Source organism: Electrona antarctica (genome assembly GCF_951216825.1).
Source record: "Electrona antarctica genome assembly, chromosome: 10".
Taxonomy (NCBI): Eukaryota; Metazoa; Chordata; class Actinopteri; order Myctophiformes; family Myctophidae; genus Electrona; species Electrona antarctica.
Window position 1 is genome coordinate 35,081,923 of NC_136791.1, and position 26,222 is coordinate 35,108,144.

General features: G+C 43.5%; 1 protein-coding gene across 1 annotated transcript in view; it reads left to right on the plus strand.

The window, feature by feature from the left end:
• The window catches only part of LOC306930816 (uncharacterized protein), a gene marked incomplete at its 3' end in the record, with an annotated part of 124,140 nt that overhangs the window by 54,379 nt on the left and 43,539 nt on the right, over positions 1 to 26,222 (plus strand). Inside the window, exons 3-4 of the mRNA XM_079511911.1 lie at positions 18,585 to 18,697; positions 24,206 to 24,310. Coding sequence (XP_079368037.1) covers positions 18,585 to 18,697; positions 24,206 to 24,310 — 218 coding nt within the window. The remainder of the gene's footprint in view (positions 1 to 18,584; positions 18,698 to 24,205; positions 24,311 to 26,222) is intronic.

The window sequence follows — 26,222 nt, forward strand, 5'->3', positions numbered from 1 at the left end:
TGGAAAATGAAAAAAGGACAATATTAGAAATTAACAGTTTGACGGCATAAAACGCTTTACCTGCTATTTAATCAAATATTCTACGCCGCCGAGATTGTTTTATTACCTTTAGAGCATACGCTGAAGTATTTGCAGCTTTCAACCACTAAAATCCGGCGAAAAATGGTCCGTTGGCTTGTTATGATGACAATGCGATACGAGACCACAGAGCAGAGCAAGTTGTAGTCTAAACAAACGGCACGTCTACTTGCATTGGGCTCAATTTCCCAGAAGCCCTAGCAGCCCAGAGGTTGACTTGATTTCCGGTTTCGTCATCATAACCTGACAGCCTCGTCACCAGGTCCCGGATAAATCCGCTGTTTCTTTTTAATTATTTTTAAACAGCAAATTAAAGGCATTAAACAAAACTGTTAATATCAAGTATCTAAATACTGAATCAAGAAATAAAAAATCACACCCGTGTGAACTGAGTGGTGCAAGGTCTTATATAGCCTGATCAGCTGTGGGCTGACGTAATGTCAGTGACCATAGTAACCATGCTCATTCTTTTGAGGGACAGGTACACAAACACACACACGGGTACTAGTTGTTGGAGTGGTTTGCACCACTCAAAAAGCCAGTTGTTGGAATGGTTTGCACCACTCAAAAATGGTGATTGCGGTTAACAAGGAAAAACAATTTCCCGTCAGTTAGTCACGCCCCATATATGGTCATGCCTTGTGCCATCACGTGATGTCGTCAATATTAAGCCCATATATGGAGATCCCTGATGTCATCAATATTGGCCAGCAACATCTCAACTCAAACGTCAAACCCTTAGATCTCCATTTATGACCTATTCTGACATTCCATGTTGATCCTTCCCCATCCATCCTTCCTCTTCGATGTCTCCCTTTTGACTGATACCTGTCCATTCAAACTCTAGACGGGCCTGCCCCAAAGTTATTAGTGCAGCCGCGCCCGGCAGCCGGCGAAAACTAGACTTCTCAACAGGCCCGAAAATTAAGGCCCGGCCCTACCTGGGCCCTCATCAAACCCTGTACACTCAAGACACTTCCCCCGCTGCCACCCTCTATATATGGAGCTGACCTGTTCTGACATTCCATATGTTGATCTGACCTCATCAAACCCTGTACACTCAAGACACTGCCCCCCCTGCCACCCTTTATATATGGAGCTGACCTGTTCTGACATTCCATATGTTGATCTGACCTCATCAAACCCTGTACACTCAAGACACGCTCCATATATAGCCAGTACAGAATTCATTCCATATGTTGAACTGACCCCCCCATGCCAAAGCGCCATCGCTCGCCCAGCAGTCTACTGTCACCCATGTGGGCCCATTATGGCGAGGTTGCGTGGTCACGCCTCAGGCGTCTTACTGGTATCTATGTTAAATACCCCTGGAACATTGGCCAGGTTCTCCCAGATGCACTGATTACATTACACATTACAACCCCAGATAACTCCTTACTGTCTCTATTTCCCTTTACTTAGCTTCTCTCTTTGTATTTCTACTTTTTCTTTGTGTGCCATCTATCCTGCTGATGTAGACCGGCCTGTGCTTATGTGTGTGCAATCTGTGCATGTGTTTATGTTGTATCTGTCTTATACAGTATACACCACTCACTTAGCTTGGATAGCTCCACAGTGACCACCAGCACCATGGATAGCTCAACGCTGTGACCATCAGCACCAGGGCATGGACAGCTCCCCAATGGTAGCCATCAGCACCATGGATAGCTCCATATGGTGACTATCGGCTCTATGGGCAGCTACACATGGTGATAATCAGCACTATGGACAGCGCCACATGGTGATAATCAGCACTATGGACAGCTCCACGTGATAATCAGCACTATGGACAGCTCCACATGGTGATAAGCAGCACTATGGATAGCTCTACATGGGGATTATCAGCACTATGGACAGCTCCACATTGATAATCAGCACTATGGACAGCTCTACATGGGGATCATCAGCACTATGAATAGCTCTATATCAGCACTATGGATAGCTCTACATGGGGATCATCAGCACTATGGACAGCTCCACATGGTGATAATCAGCACTATGGATAGCTCTACATGGGGATCATCAGCACTATGGATAGCTCTATATCAGCGCTATGGATAGCTCTATATCAGCACTATGGATAGCTCCACATAGTGATAATCAGAACAATGGATAGCTCCACTTGGTTAGAGACAGCTGCTGAATCTAGTTCAAGTACATTGACTTACTATAGAGGGACCATCATTCTAAGAAGTTTCCATCATATTTCCCTCATATTAGTAGTGTTACATTAAAGTCTAACTCTAGGTGACAGCATATTGGACGTGGATTTACTCTGAATATTCACAATGCAGGCCAGGGGAGTGGTCAACACATGCTGAGAAGTTCCCCAAAGTGAACTCCACACATGACTTGTGGTGCAAATTTGCTCCGCAGCCCAAAGCCCCACCCCTTCACTCGCATAGAATTGTAGTGAAAGGGGCGTGAATATACAATTCATGCATTTGTGACCGTACCCTTACCGCTTGGCGCACTACAAATGTGCTGCAGTCTGTTTCCATGTCGGTATCATATTCTTTGCACGCAGGCTTTGTGCAGTTATTACCCCACGTTGGTCCTCTATATTCTAGACTGGTGACATCCCTTCCCAGCCAATATAAATCCATGAGGTACAGCCTTGTTTGCTACCCCTACATTTTTTCCTGTCCAACACAAGTGTTGCACGACGAAGGTGCTGTCTCCCATTCCTCCCCTGCTGTCACAGGGTACATAAAAATGTGCATTTTATTGTGTTTTTGGCCCTTTTGACAAGGAAGGAGCCAAGGAGGGAAAGAGGAAAAGGGGAAGCATGAAGACATGCACCAAGGCATACTGACAGACACGTGTGTGTGTGTGTGTGTGTGTGTGTGTGTGTGTGTGTGTGTGTGTGTGTGTGTGTGTGTGTGTGTGTGTGTGTGTGTGTGTGTGTGTGTGTACGCACACGCATGCACGCACGCACAGACGCACACACACACAAACAAATGGTAACGCTGGGTATATCTTAATTGAGATCTGCCTCCAGTTGCTTTCCCTGCCTCCCTCCATGTGTGTGTCTATGTGGCTAGCATTAGTGAGCGTACATGCATGTGTGTTTTTGTCTGTCTATCTCTGAGATTCAGACATGGCAGACGCACTCCCCCCAATGCCCCACCCCCTCTGCCTTTGGAACCCCCGTTCAGAAAGTTATGAGACTTAACTGACCCCTTCTCGGCATCTTGTTTTATTTTGCTTTGCTCTTCTCACGATCACAATCAGAATCATCTTTATTGTCACATCAGTAGTAAAATGGTAATTCATTTTTGTGCATAGTTCCCATTCTTTTTCCAAGAACACAAAGAAAGGGAAGGGGAGAGAGAGGGGGGGGGGGGGGGGGGGGGGGTTAGGAGATCCAGGCAGGAAATAAAATGTAGAAGCTTGCTCCATCTGGTCTCATTTGACAGTCACAGATAAGCAGCGCAGGGACAATCAAACTGACACAGTATTTGTGCTCCGTCCCACTGTCGCCCTCTACTCCCTGTATGCCTTATCCCTACCTTCCCCCTTCTCTCAGCCGTCCATTCTCCCCTTTTTCTTCTTAATTCTCCCTTCCTGACTGCCGGCGCTGCCGCATCATCATTTAAACTCCTTCCAATACTGTATGCCCTCCCTGCCTCCAGTCCTGCACCTTCCTCTCCTCCCTCCTTTCTTCTCATCTCTCCGCTGTTCCTCCCCTTTATTTCCGCAAGCACGTCTCTCCTTTCTGCCTGCCAGCGCCGGCTAGTACGCAGTCAGCGCGCTAAGCGTCTACGGTAGCTCCCCAGACTAATCAGCCCACAAACTGACAGTAAATAGAGGCTGATTCACGGGCATATCAATCCGTCTGTGTGTGTGAGCGCAAACGGGCCACGCTTCTGGTCTATAGGCCTATACTGTTATGCTCGTGAAAGCCTATCATGCTTACAAATTGCTTATGGGGGGAAAGAGGGAACAAGAAAAGTGAGAAATCCCATTAAGTGAAATGTGAGAGGAGGATAAGCAGGAGGAAGAGGTGTTGTTGCAGGTATATTCATTCTCCAGTCTGCACCCATTGTCTCGACATCCATGAGCGTTTCAAGCAGCTGTGTCAAAGCGTGCACGTGTACTTGATCTCCGTCTGATCACTTGACAGCTGTCTCTGGAGGCAGAGGAACAAGCGTTTCCAGGCTGCCAATAAAGCACTATCGCGTAGCCATTTGCTACCCGAAGCCCATCGTTTTTTGGCAGTGGTGGGAAAACTACTCAAATGTTTTACTTAACCCATTTTGGACTGAGGTCGATTAAAAAAAGGCTTCTAAATCCTATATTTTTTCCTGAAAAACCTATGTTTCTATATGTCAGTGGTGCTCAACCTTTTTCATGTCAAGGACCCCCAGAATTATCTCCATTGGGCCACGGACCCCCATCTCAAAATATGTAGCTGAAATATATATTCAATGATTTGCGCCACATTTTAATGATTTTTCAAAAATAGCAGACCTACAAGCTCGTAGCACGCCACTCGGTGGCGCGCTATGAGCTTGTAGATCTGCTATGTTCTGCTATGTTGTAGATCTGCTATGTTTAAAACACCAAAAGGGGTTCCTGCCCAAAATGGGTTAAGTAAAATATCAATACTGCAATGTAAAGAAATACTAGAAAGTCTAGAATTAAATTGACTTGTGTAAATGTACAAAAGTATTGGTATCGAAATGAAAGCAAAAGTACTCATTATGCAGAATGTCCACATTTCAGTTTTCAAATCTTGGCTATTTTCAAATGGCCGAAATGTATATAGGACTGAAGTGGTTAATGTATGTTTTGTAATAATAATCAAAGTCTACAAAATAACTAGTAACTAAAGTTTTCAAATAAATGTAGTCGAGTAAAAGCACAATGTTTGGATCCAAGATGTAGTGGAGTAGAAGTAAAAGTATTAGAAAATGGAAATTCTCAAGTAAAATACAAATACCTCAAAATTGTACTTAAATACAGTACGTAAGTAAATACTTAAGTAAGTGCTTTCCACCACTGTTTATTGGTGATTGTCAGAGGTGGACATAGTACTCGACCCCAGTACTTGAGTAAGAGTACAAATAGGACCTGTTCAGATTGACTCCACTACAAGTAAATGTAGCTCAGTCAAAATGTTACTAAAAAAGTATTCAAGAGTAAAAGTAAATTTCGTATTTTTCACATCAACGAATTGCTTTAATCGTTTCAGGGAAGTAACTTTGAAACCACCTGCACTGCTGCATGCCCTGATGTGCTTTCTTGTAGAACTACGTTATACATCTTAGTATAACAGGATTACACTTTCCTTTTTTGATACAATACAGAAAAAGGTAATAATTTATTGCGCCGATCATCCCCTCTTAACAAATACAGTTTGAACACCGAGCGAGAGAATTAAGCCCTGCTGCCGCTGGTGAGCGGAGGGGGAAGCCACAGACACGGCTAGTGTGAGAGAGGAGGGGGAAGCCACAGACACGGCTAGTGTGAGAGGAGGAGGGGGAAGCCACAGACACGGCTAGTGTGAGAGGAGGAGGGGGAAGCCACAGACACGGCTAGTGTGAGAGAGGAGGGGGAAGCCACAGACACGGCTAGTGTGAGAGAGGAGGGGGAAGCCACAGACACGGCTAGTGTGAGAGGAGGAGGGGGAAGCCACAGACACGGCTAGTGTGAGAGGAGGAGGGGGAAGCCACAGACACGGCTAGTGTGAGAGAGGAGGGGGAAGCCACAGACACGGCTAGTGTGAGAGAGGAGGGGGAAGCCACAGACACGGCTAGTGTGAGAGAGGAGGGGGAAGCCACAGACACGGCTAGTGTGAGAGAGGAGGGGGAAGCCACAGACACGGCTAGTGTGAGAGAGGAGGGGGAAGCCACAGACACGGCTAGTGTGAGAGAGGAGGGGAAGCCACAGACACGGCTAGTGTGAGAGCAGAAGTGGGGAAGAAACAAAAATCACACTCATGTGAGGACAAACATTAAAAGTCCAAAGACTTGGCTGCCACATGTCATCATGTCAGAAAGCCAGGCATTGGAGGGGTAGCGCCCCTCAAAAAACAGCCAACCTAAAAGTACTCAGTAATTAGAAAGAGAGTAAAAGTAAAATAATTAGTCTTGGAAATGTCCTTGAGTGAGAGAAATAAGTATAAAAAAAATCTAATACTAAAGAATCTGTACTTAAGTACATTATACATTTACTCAGTTACTGTCCACCTCTGGTGATTGTTGGTGTCCTAGCAGCAGAGCTTGGAGATGGCAGATGCGTGGTGGGCTAGCAGCAGAGCTTGGAGATGGCAGATGCGTGGTGGGCTAGCAGCAGAGCTTGGAGATGGCAGATGCGTGGTGGGCTAGCAGCAGAGCTTGGAGATGGCAGATGCGTGGTGGGCTAGCAGCAGAGCTTGGAGATGGCAGATGCGTGGTGGGCTAGCAGCAGAGCTTGGAGATGGCAGATGCGTGGTGGGCTAGCAGCAGAGCTTGGAGATGGCAGATGCGTGGTGGGCTAGCAGCAGAGCTTGGAGATGGCAGATGCATGGTGGGCTAGCAGCAGAGCTTGGAGATGGCAGATGCATGGTGGGCTAGCAGCAGAGCTTGGAGATGGCAGATGCATGGTGGGCTAGCAGCAGAGCTTGGAGATGGCAGATGCATGGTGGGCTAGCAGCAGAGTGTGAACTGATGCTAACGGATACTAAGTGAGTTGGCTATTGGCTTTTTGACGGCAGCTAGGAGAGTAAGGGCATCTTAATGGATGTTTTTTCAATTGGTATTTCAATCCCTTTGTTTTTAGGAACCTCTGTTCGTCATTCTGTCTGATAATAACATATAACATATCAATAATAACCTGTAAGACGCCCTGAGGGCAAGACTGCTGGGCGAGCGCTGGCGCTTTGGCATGGGGGGTCAGATCAACATACAGTATGTAATGAATTCTGTATTGGCCATATATGGAGTGTGTCTTGCGTGTACAGGGTTTGATGAGGTCAGATCAACATATGGAATGTCAGTACAGGTCAGCTCCATATATGGAGATCTAAGGGTGGCAGCGGGTGCAGTGTCTTTAGTGTACAGGGTTTGATGAGGGCCCAGGTTGAGAACTCTAGTTTTCGCCGGCTGCCAGGCGCGGCTGCACTAATAACTTTGGAGCCGTCTAGAGTTTGAATGGACAGGTGTCAGTCAAAAGGGAGACATTGAAGAGGAAGGATCAACATATGGAATGTCAGAACAGGTCCAGCTCCATATATGGACATCTAAGGGTTTGAGGTCCGATGTAGAGTTGCTGGCCCGCTCCATATTTGCATGCAGATCACAGAGGTGATGATCCAGTCTTCTCCATGTATGGCTATCTAGAGTTTGATGAGGTCAGTGTCGTGATCTTCATATATGGAGATGGCTAGAGCATCAACGATATATAGTGGTGTGATGTGTCACGACTCACAAGGCATAACGAACTTAAGACCATATATGGTGGCATGATGTGTCACGAGGCGTGAGGGACTGACGGCCATATATGGTGGCGTGACAGATGGAACGACGGACCGTTTCGAACGACGGACTGACAGGTTTTGCAGATTTTCATAGTAATCTGCGACCTACGATCGTAACTAACCAAACATGTCTAATGCCTTGATGTGGTTGATATCATTTCGTATCGGTGTCGGGCGATTGTGTATTGAAAGCTCACACATTGGGTGCCAAGTGTCTGTCAGTGACACCGGAAACATGTTACAAGTCGTGGCATGGTTGGTGCAGTTACTGCCTCGGCTTTGTGATCCCCATTCACTGGTTGGGAAACACTGCTTTTATAATTGCACCTCCCTGGAATGTAGGAAGTCACAAATAGCCACAACACGAAGTATACGAGTATAACCACTGTATATACTGTATGTATTGTCATTAAATGTTACCACAAACCGGTACAAACAAATGTATAGAATCAATTACAATGTAGCCAGCCGTTTGCCCTCCAGTCTGTAGCAGTACTCCAGCGTCATGTCTGTATGTGTAATGCTAAAGATTGTAGACACATAATTGTCGCACGTATACACTCCAACCCAACCCACACCTTCAGACTTGGTTTATACAAGTTAATCCCTTAATCATTTTGCAGTACTGTGTAGGACAGGTAGTGGAATGTAATCTTACAAATGCTGTGTCTGTCTGCTTATTAATCCCTTAACCTGCTGTGTCCTGGTGACCCTCCCTCTGAGATGATCTGTAATGATGGAGGGAAGGAAGCTGGGCGGGGAGGGTGATATTCGTCACTGCACGTATACTCGTACGGGCTGGGCCGGCAAACTGTCAGCAGGGAGTGTTGAGTGGGAGGAGTAGGATGGAGGCTCTACATCCTCCCGGTGGGGGCTCCTCACGTGGCAGGTGAGCCAGTAGGATACAACAGCAGTGACAACTAAATTGGGGAGAAAAGCAAAAAAGAAAAGAGAGTTATGTGTGTACTGTGAAATGCTTGATGTTGAACACCATTAGGCCAAGGTTTTATTGGGCCCAGGAAAGCCTTCAGGGGAGGGGGAGGCGGGTTATCTTCCCCAGACTCTCACTTTACCTGTTTTGTTGTCTCCACTGCCATCTGTTCTCTCTCTTGGTCTGTTGATCTTGGCTCCTCTGATGTCGTTTTAATGCGTTTGTCGTGGTCAGCAGTGGACCGCCAGCGATGCGCTGCGGGCCACGGCCATGAAACGCCACGGCTACTCACTGTGCTTCGGCCATGAAAGCATGGTCGCACACACACACACGCACACGCACACACACACACACACACACACACACACACACACACACACACACAAACCTATCAAAGGCTCATTGTCTCTTTGGCTCCACAGTTTTGTATGTGTCTTTTTTGGTCTCTTGTGAGCCCAATGCATGAACAACATGACAACCAGAATGTAACTATTCTGCACGTCAGTTCAGCATACTGAGTCTAACACAGACATAAGCAAGAAATCATCACAATATACTGGTCTCATATTTGCATGACTGCTGATGATGTACTTTGGCATGCAACTTTTTCTGTCTAACTTTCCTAGGGGGGCATCAGGCATCAAACCTATCGAGCTCTAACAAGCTGAAATATCATGCAGGGAATCTGGCATTTATCTCGCAGGCCAATTAAGGTTGCAACTACAATCTAGAGCTATACTAAATGAGGGACGTTTACTTAATTTGTGATTTAGTGAGTTGACCTTGAAATTGATTGTGACCTTGTGAGTCACAATCATTCTTCAGGGCATCCCAACAGGTACAATTTGGTTACATTTGTACACTGACCTAAATTAAGACTCAAAATTTGTCTGTGTAGTACTGATCATTCCTTCTCCAAAACTCAAGTCAAAGGCAACCAGTTGTTAGAGTTCCAAATATCTCCAGTCTTCTGAAGACAAAAAAGCTTACATTATCCTTGACTTGACTTGTTTTAGTGAAGGTTGCTTTGAGGTTGTGCAGGCAACCTCCTTGTGTGTTATAATGGACAACTAACAACCTCCTTGTGTGTTATAATCAAGGGGCCAGTGAGGCACTCCAACGTTGAAGCACTGGGACCTAGTGGTAAGAGGAGGGACTACAGGCGGACCCGTGGATTCATGACCGGGAAACCCCGTGCAGCTGGGCTTTAACATTGGGCGCTCGGTTGCACTTCCGCATTGGACCACCAAAATGTGGTGGTCCAATGCGGAAGTAGACGTTTTGAGACGGTCCTTCCGGGTGCTTCAAAACGCCACTGAGCAACTTCCACTGACATGAATAGCGGAGGGGGCGGAGCTTCGCGCCAGATCAGTCTCTATCCTTCTTTATACTCTATGGTTATAATGGACAACTATTCCTTTAATAAAGATATATCTTCAATACCTTTTTGTAATGGGGGAAGTAGACAGGAAACATTAAGTCTCACATAAATCTCAGTAAAATGTATAGAGTTCTAGAACTAGTGCAAGTTATTGAGTTCAAATGAGACATGTTGAAGCCATTAGCAGCTTGCAAGCAGAGGTAAACAAGGATAAACATCAGCAGTGCTAGTGTTGGACAATAATGGGGTAGACGCCATTTTAGTTTCACTCCTATGAACACAGCATATTATTGTGCCTAGCTGCTAATTAGACACTGTTAATACTCTCATTCATCACTATCACAGCTCTATAGCGCTAAGCCCATTACCGTGTGTGTGTGTGTGTGTGTGTGTGTGTGTGTGTGTGTGTGTGTGTGTGTGTGTGTGTGTGTGTGTGTGTGTGTGTGTGTGTGTGTGTGTGTGTGTGTGTGTGTGAAAATCTATACAGTATGAGCATGTGGGTGGGGGGAGACAAAAAGGGAGATGAGGATAATGACCCTTGCTAGTACAGCTCATTTGTTTCAGTATGTTGTACACAGCACCTTCCCATGTGTCTCTGCCCACTTACCAACAACAACAACAAAAAACGTTATTTAAAAGTACAGCCATTTTGGATTTTCACTGAACCTATAATTGAATATTTCCATTCTGCAGGACTGATAGATGAGGGAACATTATCTGTGATAGCAAGCAGAACACATTGGATATCACGCAGTCGGAATACTGTCTGGAATAGGATAGGAGAAGTGAATGAAAATTACCCAATCCTCTGTCAAAGTGTCCTTGGGCAAGGCAGTATAAGGTACTTAACAGAAAGTTGCTCATTGGCCAAAAGTAAAAGACTTGCCTGTACATCTGCGCAGCTGCCAGGCACGAATGGGAATGCTCCAATGGGAATGCTCCCCCCCCGTATGAATACATGTGGACAACAAATACATGGAAGAACATTGCAAAACATTGGGAAAAGAGCATCTGCGTTTACCAATCGAAAAAATAAACTACATTATAATAATATTATAAGCTCTGATCTATCATCACTGGCGGGCCGTTCTGTTTCCCCGTCTGTCGGTGGGATTTTGTCTGCTTTGGTTTCTGCATGCCTCATGGTGGGAAACCATCTGTGCAACCCACCAAGTTTGTATCCAGTCCCATTTGTATCCAGGTAGACAGCCCAGCTTGGAAGCCTAATTACGGGGTGTACTAGTAAGCTACCAGACAAGGCATACCTTTTAATCCTGTTACTTCCTGTTGTGGTGCAAGGTTGATAACAAAACAGCAGAATTGATTGGCCCAGCTGGCAGACACATGTGCTGCCAACAGTGAAAACAAATATCTATAGAATCTTCAGTTGCATATAGTCGTCGAAGCAAAGTGAGCGACTCAAGAGGCCAAGCAATCGAGTCGTAGATCTGCTATTTTCGCTGAATGTTCGCCCTCAGAATAGGTACACATACAGTAGTTCATGTTGTTAACCTCGTTCCGAGAAGGAGAAAAGCCTGGAAAAGAGCTACAGCTGAAAGTGTCTATAGGGCACACACGCAGGCCTTGTTCTCCCCTTTGCATTCTTGACTTGGACTCATTGATCATGTCAGTTCAGCTTGGCTCCCTGTTGTTGGTAATGGGAAGAAAATATTTTACTGATGGGAGACCAACACATGGTTATTTTGGATAGAATTAAGCCTATGCTTGTTGAATGTTACAGTATAATAATAATCTTACAAGCACCTTTCAGACATAAATGCAGTTCAAAGTGCAAAGTTCAAAGTGTCAAGAGTAAAATTAAAACAGTGAAATTAAAAGGGGGGTGGAGTTAAAATGAGTTCAACCGAGGTTGCCTGTCTGATATGCAGGGGGATATGTTCCAAATCCTTGGTGCATAGCTAGGAAAGGCAGCTTCACCGTGTCTCTAGCTAGGAAAGGCAGCTTCACCGTGTCGCTAGCTAGGAAAGGCAGCTTCACCGTGTCTCTAGCTAGGAAAGGCAGCTTCACCGTGTCTCTAGCTAGGAAAGGCAGCTTCACCGTGTCTCTAGCTAGGAAAGGCAGCTTCACCGTGTCTCTAGCTAGGAAAGGCAGCTTCCCCGTGTCTCTAGCTAGGAAAGGCAGCTTCACCGTGTCTCTAGCTAGGAAAGGCAGCTTCACCGTGTCTCTAGCTAGGAAAGGCAGCTTCACCGTGTCTCTAGCTAGGAAAGGCAGCTTCACCGTGTCGATGGCAGCAGTCTGTCAGCAGTCCAACACCGAGTAACCTGAGGGGGCAGCCTGGAAAATACTTATTACTTATGCAGGCAATCCGACCAATAGGAAGGTGCTAGACCACTGTTTCCCAAACAGTGGGTCGGGACCTATTTGTGGGTCAACTCGAGTAAAAATGTAATTTTCTTTTGCTACATTTTTGAGTGGTGTAAACCACTTCTACAACTGGCTTTTTTGTGCAGAAAAAATGAGCATGGTTGCTATGTTCACCCTGTTGTAATGACGTAATGAAATCACACCCGGGTGAACAGGGTGAACATAGCAACCATGCTCATTTTTTCTGCACAAACAAAGCCAGGTAATGAAATCACACCCGGGTGTGCTTTCATTACGTCAGACTTGATTTAATTACGTCAGACAGACCTTACACCACTCAGTTCACACGGGTGTGATTTTTCTTATATATCTCAAAAGGTGTTTTTTAAAATAAAAAATAAAATAATTGTATTTTAAAACAAACAAACAAATCAAAGACATTCCATAAATGAATTAAGAAGTAGTGAAAATAGCCGATCTGCAAGCTTGCAACTCGACGCGAAGCAAAGCATTGTGCACTTCCAGATCTGATATTTTCACTTGTTTCCCAGACAAATGTCTAATCTCTTTTTTGGGTCTCGACCTGAAAAGTTTGGGAACCACTGTGCTAGACCATTCAAGCCTTTAGGTTGAATGTTGGCCTGTGTGAAGGCTGCAATATAGCCAATGCTAAGTCATTGAGCCAGGAAAACTTCAACTGTGTGTTCCATTGTTTGTTCCTCTCCACAAGCACACAGTGCAGGGCTTGGGCTGCTGCCACCTTTGTGAACGCTGGGATGCGTTCACAAAGGTTGGGAGGTTGGCCGGTGCCACCAGGGACCAATTGAATGGGGTGTGAGTGATGACACCAGGTGTTTGTGTGGGACATCTTTGGACCCTCAATTTCTTTTCCCAAGGTTAAAGTTGGCTCGTGGGGTACTCCTCTCAAATTGGTTATGGAAGTATGTACATGTATTAAAGGCTAGTGCATTATTATTGATTCCTGGAAATGTATCTTTAGAGCCAAATATATAAAATATAATAGTAGAAACGTAGAAAGGGGTTTCTGAGAGTTTCTGAGAGTAGCTCTGGACGCACCCACACACTAATATACACTGAAAATAAATACATTAATACATTATATGCACAGCATCATTCAATATAGCCAATAAAAGCTTAAAAAGGGAATATTCACAGAAGGGATAGATATCAATAGAAAATCACACTTGTGTATTTTTATAGGACATCATATAGTGACGTCCTTTAGTGCCCTAAACAAACATTGATTGATTGAAAATGTTATTACACAGTGTGTAGAATGGGTACATTTAAAAAAAAAAAAGCACAAGTCAATTAAAGTCCTTAGACCTGGCTCTAAACAAACACATATGACCCATATACTTGGCTGCCATATGACGTAATCTTCAAAAGCCATGCATTGGAATTTGGAGGGGTAACGAGCCAGGCTGTTAGCTAAATTGTTTACCCAGTGTGGTATTGGCTGAGATAAAGTAGGAGCAGGAGTTACTGTCAAAGGGCAATCCCTGAGTTCACGTTGCCTCCGCAATCATGCTGTCCAGCCTGAGACAGTTTCCATGGAGACAGGGAGAGAGAGAGAGAGAGAGAGAGAGAGAGAGAGAGAGAGAGAGAGAGAGAGAGAGAGAGAGAGAGAGAGAGAGAGAGAGAGAGAGAGAGAGAGAGAGAGAGAGAGAGAGACTTGAACTGTACAGAACTTGGAGGATTATTTTAAGACAACAGATGTTACTGTATCCCTCTACGACTGTACCATCTACCAGTCCTACCAACAGGACCATTACCACATAATCTCCATTCTGAAGGAGAGAATAGGATAGGGCAATATTAATGTAAAATCATTTGAAAATAGCTGTAAGCCACCCTCCCTTGTTCAGCACAAATAATAGGTTACCTAGGGGGTGTGAATGGCTGGGGGTGCAGCTCCTATAGCTATAGCAGCAACAGAGGCACTCTGGAGAAGGCAGAGCCCTAAGAAAGCCCAGGTTCTGACAGAGCGTATAGACAGGCAAGTTGTTTGGGCAGGATGAGCTTCACTGCATGCGAGCGACAAGAATACATATGTCTTTCTGTACGTCTCTCTGCATGTAATTTGACCATCTCTGAGGAATATCGAGGATGGGGACTCAACCAAACGTTTTTGATCACTGTTCTTTTTTTTGCTTTACTGTTTCAGGCTGTTTCCCTGTCAACATGGTACCTATTGTAACAATGACAATTACAGGTTTTGTCATGTTTAGAGAAGTGCTGCTTGGTGTGTGCTGAAGTACTGTTGCTTCATTATTGATGGTGATTTTTGTGATGTTATTCCTTTATCTATCCATTCGGGTATTGTCCGGGTAGCTCAGTCGGTAGAGCTCTCACCTTTGGACCAGAAGTTCATGGGTTTGATCGCGGGCACCGCCAACCTAGCCTATGAGTAGCACAGCTTGGGTGCGGCAAGTCGTGTGGGAAGTACTGGGAGCTGATCGTAGGTGTGGCTCTCCACCTCAGCAATCCATCTCCCAGAAGTCTAGCGCATTGTTACGGGGACAGACTCCCACATGTTACTGGCTGATACTGACAATAAGCCACTCCCGACCTACTTCTTCTATGCGTCCATATGGCCCCAATGAACTGCTCAGTTTTAATGTCCTTGAAATCTCCACCATTTGGACCGTCTTATAATTGCGAATATCCACCGTGTCAGACTGTGATAGTTGCATTCAGTCTACCTGCCATACGGTGCCACGAGACTGTAGCACAATCAGCGGTTCCTCTTGAGAAAACAAAACAAAATGAGAAATGTGCCCAGCAGAGCACAGACTTCCACCAATGTGGCACTTTGCCTATAAGGTGTTGCAGTGATGCTGGCACCATGTCCCCTATAGGCCAATATAACTTCATGATGCATTAGCCTACACCTGTGGCACCAACAATCATTGGCCTCTGGGGATTGTTGAAATGGTGTGACCAGCTAATCAGTTATCCCTGGACCCATGATGAACCTTTTTACAAGTGGTGGGACAGCCATACAAATGCAAATGTCACCGAGTTAAAGCTCGGCAAAACTGACATTTCATCTGTATGACGCCAAACTATAATTGGGAGCTTTGCAAATAACGGTTGCGGTGTGATTCACATGGTCATTTAAAAAATACGCTTTTATTCTGTGTGATTGTTTTTTTAAATGAAAATCTCTTCAGCAATCACGGCTTTGTCGATGATGATGAACCTCCACTTACTGAAGTGCTCATGGTTCCTTACTTCCCTTTTGTATGTCTATAGGCCTTTACAGACCAAGCTTTTTTTAGAACATTCCGTAAAATAATTGCATGTGTGAACTGTATGAACTGTGTGAAGTGTCTGTCTGTCTGTCTGTCTGTCTGTCTGTCTGTCTGTCTGTCTCTCTCTCTCTCTCTCTCTCTCTCTCTCTCTCTCTCTCTCTCTCTCTCTCTCTCTCTCTCTCTCTCTCTCTCTCTCTCTCTCTCTCTCTCTCTGCCTCACTCTTTCAGTGCATGCTGTCCTAATTATGTTAACAGTTTGCCACTTACCTATTTTAGGGGCAAATGCGAGTGAAATGCTCTCCCTTCCCAATGATTCCCGATTAAACATGCTGAATTGGGTGATTGGGCCCAGCTAATGCCTGACCACCACCACCAACAGCACGGAACACACCGCACAAAATACAACCATTTATATCTGGCACAGATGAGTGAGACGATTCTAGACTGCCTGATTGCCCGACAACACCTTGGTGCCTATAGAGCGTCGTAGTCCCGCCCCCTTTCCTGACGACGCCAGGCCCAGGAAATGAATCCCAATGCATTTTTCCCATAGACATTTCAAAAAGTATTTATTTAAAGACCTTTTAAGCGTCGTAAGAAGCCAACTCGAGTCGTGACAAATCATGACAACAAACACAATATTTTGGACCAAACAAATAATTACAAAGAAGAAAAGCAACATAAAAAGTGTTGTAACCTGGCGTTTTTTTCTACTTTCTAATTCTTTGTTTGGCCCAAAACATTGTGTCATGATTTGTCACGACAAGAGTTGGCTTTGTCCGCGGCGTAAACGTCTTTAAATAAATACTTTCTGAAAAGTCTATGAGGAAAATGAACAGGGATTTATTTTCTGGGTCTCTCGAGGGAGGCGGGACTACGACGCTCTATACAGGCCTTATAAGGCAGAAGTCACCTTGGTGAGTGTCACACGGTTTGCAGCTTTGTGTTGCTATTGTTTAGCCTATTTGTCTTATACCACAGAACAAGCTTATTTGTTTTGTTAAATATCAAATGAATATATTTTTTATGTTTAACTGACTTTATTAATCTGTCAAAAATAATTATTAGCATCCTTAGATTGCACATATGTGCCCCCTTGATTCTACAATTGCCTCACGCATAACAAATCTGTTATTACATATTTCTGTTGCTTCTATTATCTTTTTGAAGTCGGGTGTTAATTTTGAGCTATGCATAGTCAGTCACTGACTATGATTATGACAAAAAAAAGTTTTTATGTTCCCATTATGATAACTTTCCAAATCCTAAAACAGCTCATTAACTTTGAAATAGTCAAATAATAGACTATCATTGTGAAAAATGGAACAAATGGGTAAATACAAATGAAGTAGTGAGACACTGACAGTCAGTCTGCCGCCTAAGCTATATGTAGCTGTGACAGGATACAGATATTCCAAAACATAAAACGACCTACAGTATGCTTTTTTTTACCCCTAGAGGGGGAATTCAATACCGTTATATTGATCATGCTGAACATGTGTAGTAACAGTGTAAACCTACGGATCCAATGCATGGTGTCACTCAAGATGTGAAAAGACCATGGGCACAATGATATTATGCAGCATATCATTGCCGGTCTGAAGGTGCTAATGATATATATCTTCCGTATAAGTATATAGCAGGGGTCGGCAACCTTGTGCCATGTTTCAATTGTCTTACATAGTGAGTGTGCCATACTGCCATATCAACATTTTTGAGTGGTGCAGCCACACCAAGGAACAGCAATGTCCGTCCCCTATATCCCTAGGTCTATATGTCCCTATGTCCAGGGTACCAATAGGGGCAAAAGTGGCGCTGTTTGCTAGAAACAGAGAGATAGTGTTGCACTGTTGCCTGCTAATTACAATGAGTTGTCTGCTAATTTCCCCACACAGTAACTCTGTCATTTCTCGACCGTTTCGGACACGGGGCGGCTCGCCGGAACCCCGGCATCCTGTGCGTCTGGAAGTTCCAGGGACCCCCCCGGGGACCCCCACACAGAGTTGCACCACTCAGTTCACACGGGTGTGCTTATTTTTTCTTTGTCCATGAGTACAGTAGCTTTTGGCATTTCTGATATGGATGGATTCTGGTGAACCATTGTCACTCAGAGAGAAAGAACAGTTGTCACAGCCAAGCCATGACTGTGGCTTTTGATGACATACTACTAGAAACTGAACATAAAAATCTTGGTTGTGGATACAGGGGGGTGTTACAGCATTATTACACATGGGGCATGAGGTGTGTGTGTGTGTGTGTGTGTGTGTGTGTGTGTGTGTGTGTGTGTGTGTGTGTGTGTGTGTGTGTGTGTGTGTGTGTGTGTGTGTGTGTGTGTGTGTGTGTGTGTGTGTGTGTGTGTGTGTGTGTGCGTGCGTGCACGCGTATTCACGTTATTAAAGTGTAATATAGCTAATACACAGTTCATATAAATGTATGCTCATGGCTACAGCTGAGATGTGTTCTGCACAGGAACAAAGAAAGGTGCGCACACATGCACACACACTTCTCTGTCCCAAGACCTTGTAGTTACATGTCATAGGCCACCAGTCTGAGAAAGAGTGAACGCGGGTTGGCTTTTATGGATCTAGGATAATTGAAAACGATAAATATGGCCTTTCAAAGCAAAGAAAATAAACTTGCCCTCCTCTAGATTTAATGTTCAGCCAAGCGGCAACACTGGCGTCAGGTCAATGCAACGCACGCACGCACGCACGGCCACACGCACACGCACACAGAGAGAGAGCACAGCCTGGCCTGGCCTTTCCTAGGGTCATTTCTATCCTCAGGGGGACATTCACTACATCCTTGTTAAATAACGCTGTCCTGAGACAGTTGCAACACTGTCAGCAGGTTATAGTAAACAATATACTCACCACCCTGACGGTGGGAAAACGCTGTAATGTAATCTGACCTTTTTGCAACTATAAACCAATTGAAAATGATGTGTTGTATGTAATTATGGTACGGAAATACTGATAATCATTCATCACATCGAAATATATTGTTAAATATATTGTTAAATATTGTAATTATCATAATAAGAAATGTGTGTAGATGCAATTAAATAGGCTCTCCCTCCCCTCCCCTCCCCTCCCCTCCCCAATCCCTCTCCCCCTTACTTCCCTCCAGTTCCAGTCAGGCTGGTTGAAGCAGAGCAGAAGCACCATAGTGGCCAAATCTGGTACTGCAAGATATCCCACAACCGGAAGAAAGTTCATGGCTCAAGTCGACCAATGATGGAGGTATAGTTTGTGACATAAGATGCATAAAGGACACAAATGTGCATGCTTTATGGGCCCATAATGGCCCGCACCCTGGAGGAGAGATATACCTTCAAAGGATTATGCACTGAGTGAGAAATTCTCATTGAAATAAGTGGGTGGGGATTATAGATTGTTTGATTGATTGATTGATTATTTTATTAGACAATAACAAATACAGTACATGGTACAGTCAAAGCACATTGGTTCAAATGGATAGCACCGAAGAAAGAACTTGCGGTCTTGTTTCCATTCGGGTCCCATGCATTAATTCACAACACAACAATGACAATAATCGAGATATCTCAAAAACATAACTAATTACAAATAAATCAAAGTACAAATTAATTAATCAGAGGGGGGTACAGTTGGAGGCCATCGATATTGTCCTTTTCTTTTTGCTGAGGTTTGCGTGATCTGCACAAAACCCCTTTTGGTGTTTTAAACATTATGTTATAATTTAGCTATTGAAAAATAGCAGACCTACAAGCTCATAGCGCGCCACCGAGTGGCGCGCTACGAGCTTGTAGGTCTGCTATTTTTGAAAAATCGTGAAAATATTTATTTCAGAAAACTGGAGGATTTAGAAGGATTTTTTTAAATTTTGAGGTCAGGCCTAAATGGGTCAAATGATAAGGGACAATATCAGTGGCACCCAACTGTATAATGAGGTTGGGCAGTCACCTTCTCTCCTTTTGACCCGCTGACATTGATGAAGGAAGCCAGTGATTTGCTTGTTTTGAGGGAAGGGGGCGGGGCATTCCACACCTGAGTGGCAGTGCTGTGGAAAGTGAATTTACCCATATTTGTTCTATATGTGGGTGGCACCAGATCATTATTTATGTTCCCTCTAGTGTTGTGGCTGTGAGAGTTGCTCACCTTTGTGAGGTAATCAGTTAGTCAGTAGTGTTCATGATTTGAGGCATTTTGTTCAAAACATAGCCTTGGCCAGGCCTTTGGCCTGGCAAAAACAATCAATGATACACCCTTACTGTGTTGAGTCACATTGGTGCATGTATATTTGTGTTTATTGGTATTCTAAAACAAGCACTCACATGCTACTGAGCTTGTTGCCTGCATCTGATCCTGTCTGAATCAGTTCTCACTGTATTTTATTTTCAGGCATTCCCAATCTCACTCCTATTCTTGGTCTCAAGGTTGTTAAATCAACTTGAAAAATATCACTGCACATTCAGTGAAGGGGCCTGAGTTAAGTAAGATTTGAGTGTTTTATAGGATTGTGGCTCTAAAATATGTATGTTGATTCTTTTAAGAACTTTCCTATTAGAATTTAATGAGGCTTTATAATGCTGTAGTGTGTTTGCCATATAGTCCAGTAGTTCTCAAACCTTTTTAATTTCAAGGACCCTGTAATGGGAGTTTTAGAATGCCAACTACAGTGCCAAATATATGCATTATTGTGTATTTATCTTCCTTCCATTAAGTCTCTTTGCTCACCAATGTGCTCAGTCTAATTCATGCAGCTGTCAATCTAACAGCTGACTTGACCCCTCCGCGCTGTCAGCAAACTGAGCAAAGGTATACTTATTTGTGTCGCCCTTATCTTTAGCGCAGATCTTTATATGAACATTTTGTATAGCATCTCTGTTAAGACAAAACTATAAGGACTGTCTGAGAATAGGGTTGAGGGAGGCTTGCGTCCGGAGGGGCTGCTGGAACAGGCAAGGAGGCCTGTTCCTCACTCTCTGTATATTGTTACTCTGCTGAATCTTCTTAATAAATTCTCAATACTTCACCCTGAAGAACTTTGTCATTCCTTCCTCTTTGGACGATTATTTAATCGACAACAACCCCCATAACTCTGGGAATGGAACCAAATGGATCCATTTGGTTCCATTCGTACACTCTCAGAGTTACAGACCTGTAAGGGTTATAAATCAATCTCTACAGCAGAACATGTGTGATCATCACACTTATACTATAATGCACCACAGCTAATTACATGCACTTAGAAGAGAGGCAAACTAACGTATGTTATTTAATTTGAGTCAACACATAATTAATTCAGAACATCTAAATATATCAAGAGGAGTTCGGAAAAACAACAAAATTGTACTTCCATTTGTAATGTTTTAATTCCTAATCTGTATAACCCATTCTGGGCGGGAACCCCTTTTGGTGGTTACATACATTATGTTATAATTTAGCTATTGAAAAATAGCAGATCTACAAGCTCATAGCGCGCCACCGAGTGGCGCGCTATGAACTTGTAGGTCTGCTATTTTTGAAAATTCGTTAAAATGTGCCTCAAATCTTTCCGAAAATTGTTGTGATTTAGAAAACTTTTTTTTTTATTTCGACGTCAGGCCTGAATGGGATAATTCAATTCAGTATTCAACCCAGTAATATTTCTACCAATATTTCTAACACTGCATACTTACAATACAAATGCAAGTAGCAAACAGCCAGCTATGTGCACCAGTATCTCATTTCCTCCTCCTTTCCCGACAAACATGGAGACATAATTCTTCTCCTATCTGACAGCCAGGGAGGTGCAGGCATTGCATGTTGCTGGGTGACTTCATTCAAACCAAAATGGCCCATCAAGTAACTGGGCAGAAAGTTGCCAATCTGTTATAACAGACAATACAGATATAGACAGGGCTTTGGAATTTGTTCATTAAAATGTCAGTAAAATGTTTAGTTTGTTCTCCTTTCCTACTCTGCTGCCTCCATAAATCTATATTATTTAATTAACATCTCTCTTGCTCTGTGTTAGTGTAAATTCAGTTAAATTCTACTTCCATCAACAGAGAAGTGAGTTCAAGTAAAGTGCTGCTTGTGCCATTGGCAAGATAAACGACATTGAAACATAATATTCAAAATTATTACTCAACTTCCAGTCCTACCATCAGAACATTAGAGAGATTACATCAGTGAAAAGAAAGAAAGGATAAAAAAGTAGTAAAGCCCTATGCCGCTGCTATATGGCAGACATGGTTATTAAAAGGGCTGGAAAAATCAGGTCACAAAATATAAATGAGATCATTTGACTTTATTAAAGATGGAGTGTTGTGATCTTTTTTCCACCCTAAAACATGATCATCAGGTATTATAAGAAGGAAGATTTTTCTCAAAAAAGTGTACAGTATTTAAAATGTCGGATTTACATTATGTGGACACGCCCACAGGTTCATTAAGTATGCCTGGTTTGCCTGGTGGGTGGTGATCCACCTGAACTGAAGCTGCACCCACAGCTGCTGTTGTATGATAAAGAGGGAGAGGTTAGGGGAAGGGATGATATTGTGATGTCAACTATATCACTGTTTTTTTTCCATTGGCACGTTTGACTGTCAAGGTTTCAGCCTCCAGGAAGAAACCCTAAATACAAAGGGAAGACATCATTGCACATAACAACTAAACTTTCTTCTATTGTTTGTTTTCTACCGATTGCTGTGCATGTTACAGATCCGAGCCAAGTCTCCTGCAGGAGGTTCAGTTCAGAACTGATCTGAGCCAAGTCTCCTGCAGGAGGTTCAGTTCAGAACTGATCCGAGCCAAATCTCCTACAGGAGGCCTGTCTGAAGCCTGTCCTGGACAGTAGTCTCCGAACGTAAACACAGATGGCAGTATGAAAAAAAGCAAATAAGGTCCACACACTGGAATACGCTCCAAAGCTTAAAATGTATTAAGGTTCCTACACTATTACGTTTCGAGCCTCACGGCGTGCTATATTGTGTTTTTCAGTATTTTAAAAAAAAGCACCTTGACGAGCTTCCAAAATACCTTGAAACTGCAGCATCACTTCTCCAAAGAAATCAAAGCAGAATTGCATGCACTGTTGATACAAGCAACACAAAGACCTCTCTGGAAATTTAATTGAAATTGAATTCCCAGAGAAAGCCACTTCTGAACCCCCTGGAGGCTACTGATTCTTTGTGTATCGTTCTTAAATTCTGTTGTAAGTGAAAATACATTAATAACAGACAAACAAACAAACAAACAAACAAACAGCACATTTGTCCGCTGATCTGGCTGTGTAAGTTGTGTTGGTTGCAGAAGTCAGGACCTAAGAAACCTGCAGAGGGAAATGGCCGTTCTATGACATTATGGTTTACAACATTTGATTCCAATTTGGCATCAACGTTGTGATGCCAACGCTTGGACGTTGTGTTCATGATTGCTTGTAGAAAGAAATACAGTAGGTCACTCTCAACAATTTTGATGCTGATTGCCACAATACTTCCAAGATTGTCATGGCAATCACATGAAATCACATGAAATTACTTTTGGCTCTGTGTTGGGTAAAGGCCCTTCAATTTGTGAGTTGATCAGACAATGTGAGTTGATCAGACAATGTGAGTTGATCAGACAATGCCTTAAAGATTTTTGGCATTTGACCTGACAAAGATGTAATCTGACATCAAAATGTTGTTGTTGGGGAACCATGCTTTGAGTTTAATTGTCATTGAGTTTCCAACCCAAGTTATACTTGTTTAATTGTACTGCATCTTTATTAATGTTTAGATTACTTTTATGCAAGGGGTTATTTATGTAAGTATTTTTGAGAAGAAATGTTGCTAATGATTCTGTGTCCTAGCTGTAGTAGGATCCACTCCTATTTAAGGGAGGCTGCAGGGACTAGTGAGTTGGTTGTGGGCATTAACACAGGTAACATCCCTAGGGAGAGCTACAACCCTTGTGTGATCAAGGCATTGCCTGAAGTAGAGTTCTCATCCTATTTGGTTTTGTTCAGTTGTGTTTGTCGTAAGTTTATTTATTTTGTTGCTCTATTTTTGGCCAGTATTTAGTATTTACTGTTCTTGGAGCCTTGGCCGTTCAGGTAACTTCACAGTTGTCGTTTTTTTTTCTCACACTTTTCTTCTCTATGCTCTGCACCCTATTAAAATAAAAAGTCTCTAATCATCTGAGTTACTCCATGGCCTTCTTCATTCAGATTTTTGTAAAATAAACCGATTCCGTAATTGGAAACCAATTATAGCTAATTGGAATATCAAGAATCGGTATGATACATTGTCATCATAATTATGATTCCAGATGTAAATGCAAATATTGTATTTATTTATTTCATTTTTATACTGATCGGTCAAGGAATTTATGAGATTAGCCCCATGTGTGCACACGCACGCACGCACACACACACACACACAACCTTAGATTGCTGTTTGCGTAAGAGTTGTCAAATTTGAAAATGGGGGACATGATATGATCCTCTGGCATTAGTAACAATTCTTTGGAACTACTGCAACAGCTGCACTGTGCTCAGCCTTGAATTGTGTGTGGGTTTCAGTTTTGACAGGGTGTCAGACAGTCACAGTTGTGAAAGATGTGGTGCAAGTGCTGCTCAAAAAATATTTCCCCATGCTGTATACAGTATGTGCAATGCTACTCACGCCACTTGAATCTCATGCTTTCGACAGCTTCAAAAATGACTACTATGTTGGCCACTTTTTTAATGCATGACTGGAGCCAACAGTGTTTTTCTTCTTCTCTCAATCTGCCAAACAGGTTCAAAAGCACATCACTCCTTGCCTGGCTGACACCTCACAGTGGATATGTCTTCCCACCACCTCAAGCTCAATGCAGACAAGACAGAGCTTCTATTCGTCCCAGGTAAGTCCTGCCCTATGGTGGCAACAGCCAAGAGCCTGTGTGTTTGTCCTGGACAGTCAGCTGTCCTTCTTCAAGGCACAAATTGCAGCAATCACTTGATCCTGCAGTTTTACACTTTACAACATCCTAAGGATCAGACCTCCAGGAGTCTACTCGGCTCTTTATCCAGGCTATCCAAGTTATCTCCAAGCTTGACTATTGCAACTCTCTCCTTGTTGGCCTCCCGGTATGCTCCATGAAGCCAAATGATCCAGAATGCTGCAGCACTATACAAAATCATACCCAGTACTACTGTATACTCACCTCACCCACTATCACTAATCTCCTTCTTCAAAATACAGACTTCTGTGGGCAAACTTTAAAATAAATGAGAAAATTCAAATTATTAGGTTTAAACTATTATTATTATTTTAACTAAACGATCTTCCTCACTGAAGTCCATATGTCTCCACCAGGCTGAAGGCATGATCCCAGCCACACTCTGCACACACACTCCCTGGATGCCAGAGCTGAACCTCTGCCCCAAATGTTTCACATTGGCCTGTTATAGCGCCACCAGGAGGCCGCTTTTAGCAAAACACATGTTTTGACAGTATACCTACAGATTTTGTCATCTATAGGTAAGTAAATTGGCTTCCAAATTTCGCAGGAGTGCTCCGTTTTGAACAAAATTCCACAAATCATGAACATATTGTGTGATTTCCGTGAAATTTTGCACGCAAATTCCCACTAGGCCGAGGAAGAAATTGAAAATGTTCAACTCGGCCTCATGGTGGCGCTATAAGTGGCTGATTCATGTTTTTACCTATAATTGCCCCTATATGTGTACATCCTTGTATGCACACTCCCTAGAGGCCAAGGAAAAACTTCTGTCCAGTATTTTTCACATCTACTCTTTATAGCGCCACCAGGAGGCCGACATATGTAAAACATATTGTTTTATATTACTCCTTCAGATTTTATCCACATTTCACGCAAATCGGTACAGATGATCTCTATAGCCATGTGATCAAGACGGTTTTGTTTAATTTCTCATATTCCATCCTGATTGGCTAAGATTGGCTTCCAAAGTTTTCAGGAGTGGCCCATTTTGTACAAAATGCCGCAAATCATAAACACAGTGTCTGATTGCGGTGAAACTGTGCACATATTCCCACTAGGCTGAGGAAGAAATGAGATTCAAACTTCAAACCCGATCTGCATAAAACTTTGTATAGACCAATTAGTTGTTTACAAACATTGGGACTGGATGCACGGGTGTTTCATGTAATCAATTCCCAACAGATCTCCAAACCTGTTGTTTTGGGGAGCACTGGTTTCAGTCCATTCAATCTCTCTTGTGTGTTGGCTAGTGAGGTGCGCAGCCTAGGAGACATTTATACTTCAAAGCGCAACAGTACTGCACGCAGAGAACAGCTGATATACAAGCTCACATCGCATCGCGGATGCGACTGTTGTGAGTGTAGAGGTCTGTGTGCGCGACACCATCGCGGGACGAAGCATAAATTATACTTGATGGGCTGCAGGTGCGCGTGCCTGCCTGGTTGTTGTTTTGAATTGCTATTATTGTTCAAACAAAGAGTTTGATGGGGCATTTTTTACACGTGAGTGCAGTTAGAACTTTTCCATTGCATCTAATCTTATGAGAGGTGGTGTTCTTCTGCTGCTGGCCTGCGCGCGCATGCTGTTGCTTATCAGTGTGACGTTGTCTATTAAGGCGTCTATACACAGTTGCACATGCCCTACAGGCCAAGGAAAAACGTCTGGCCTGCATTTTTCAATTCTGCCTTTTCGAGCGCCACCAGGATCGAGGCCCACTTATGTGCCACACCTTTTTCATATTAGTCCTTCAGATTTTGTTGCTTTGCTATAATACTGGAGCCACCAATTCTGAGTGGCTGACAGTGAACAC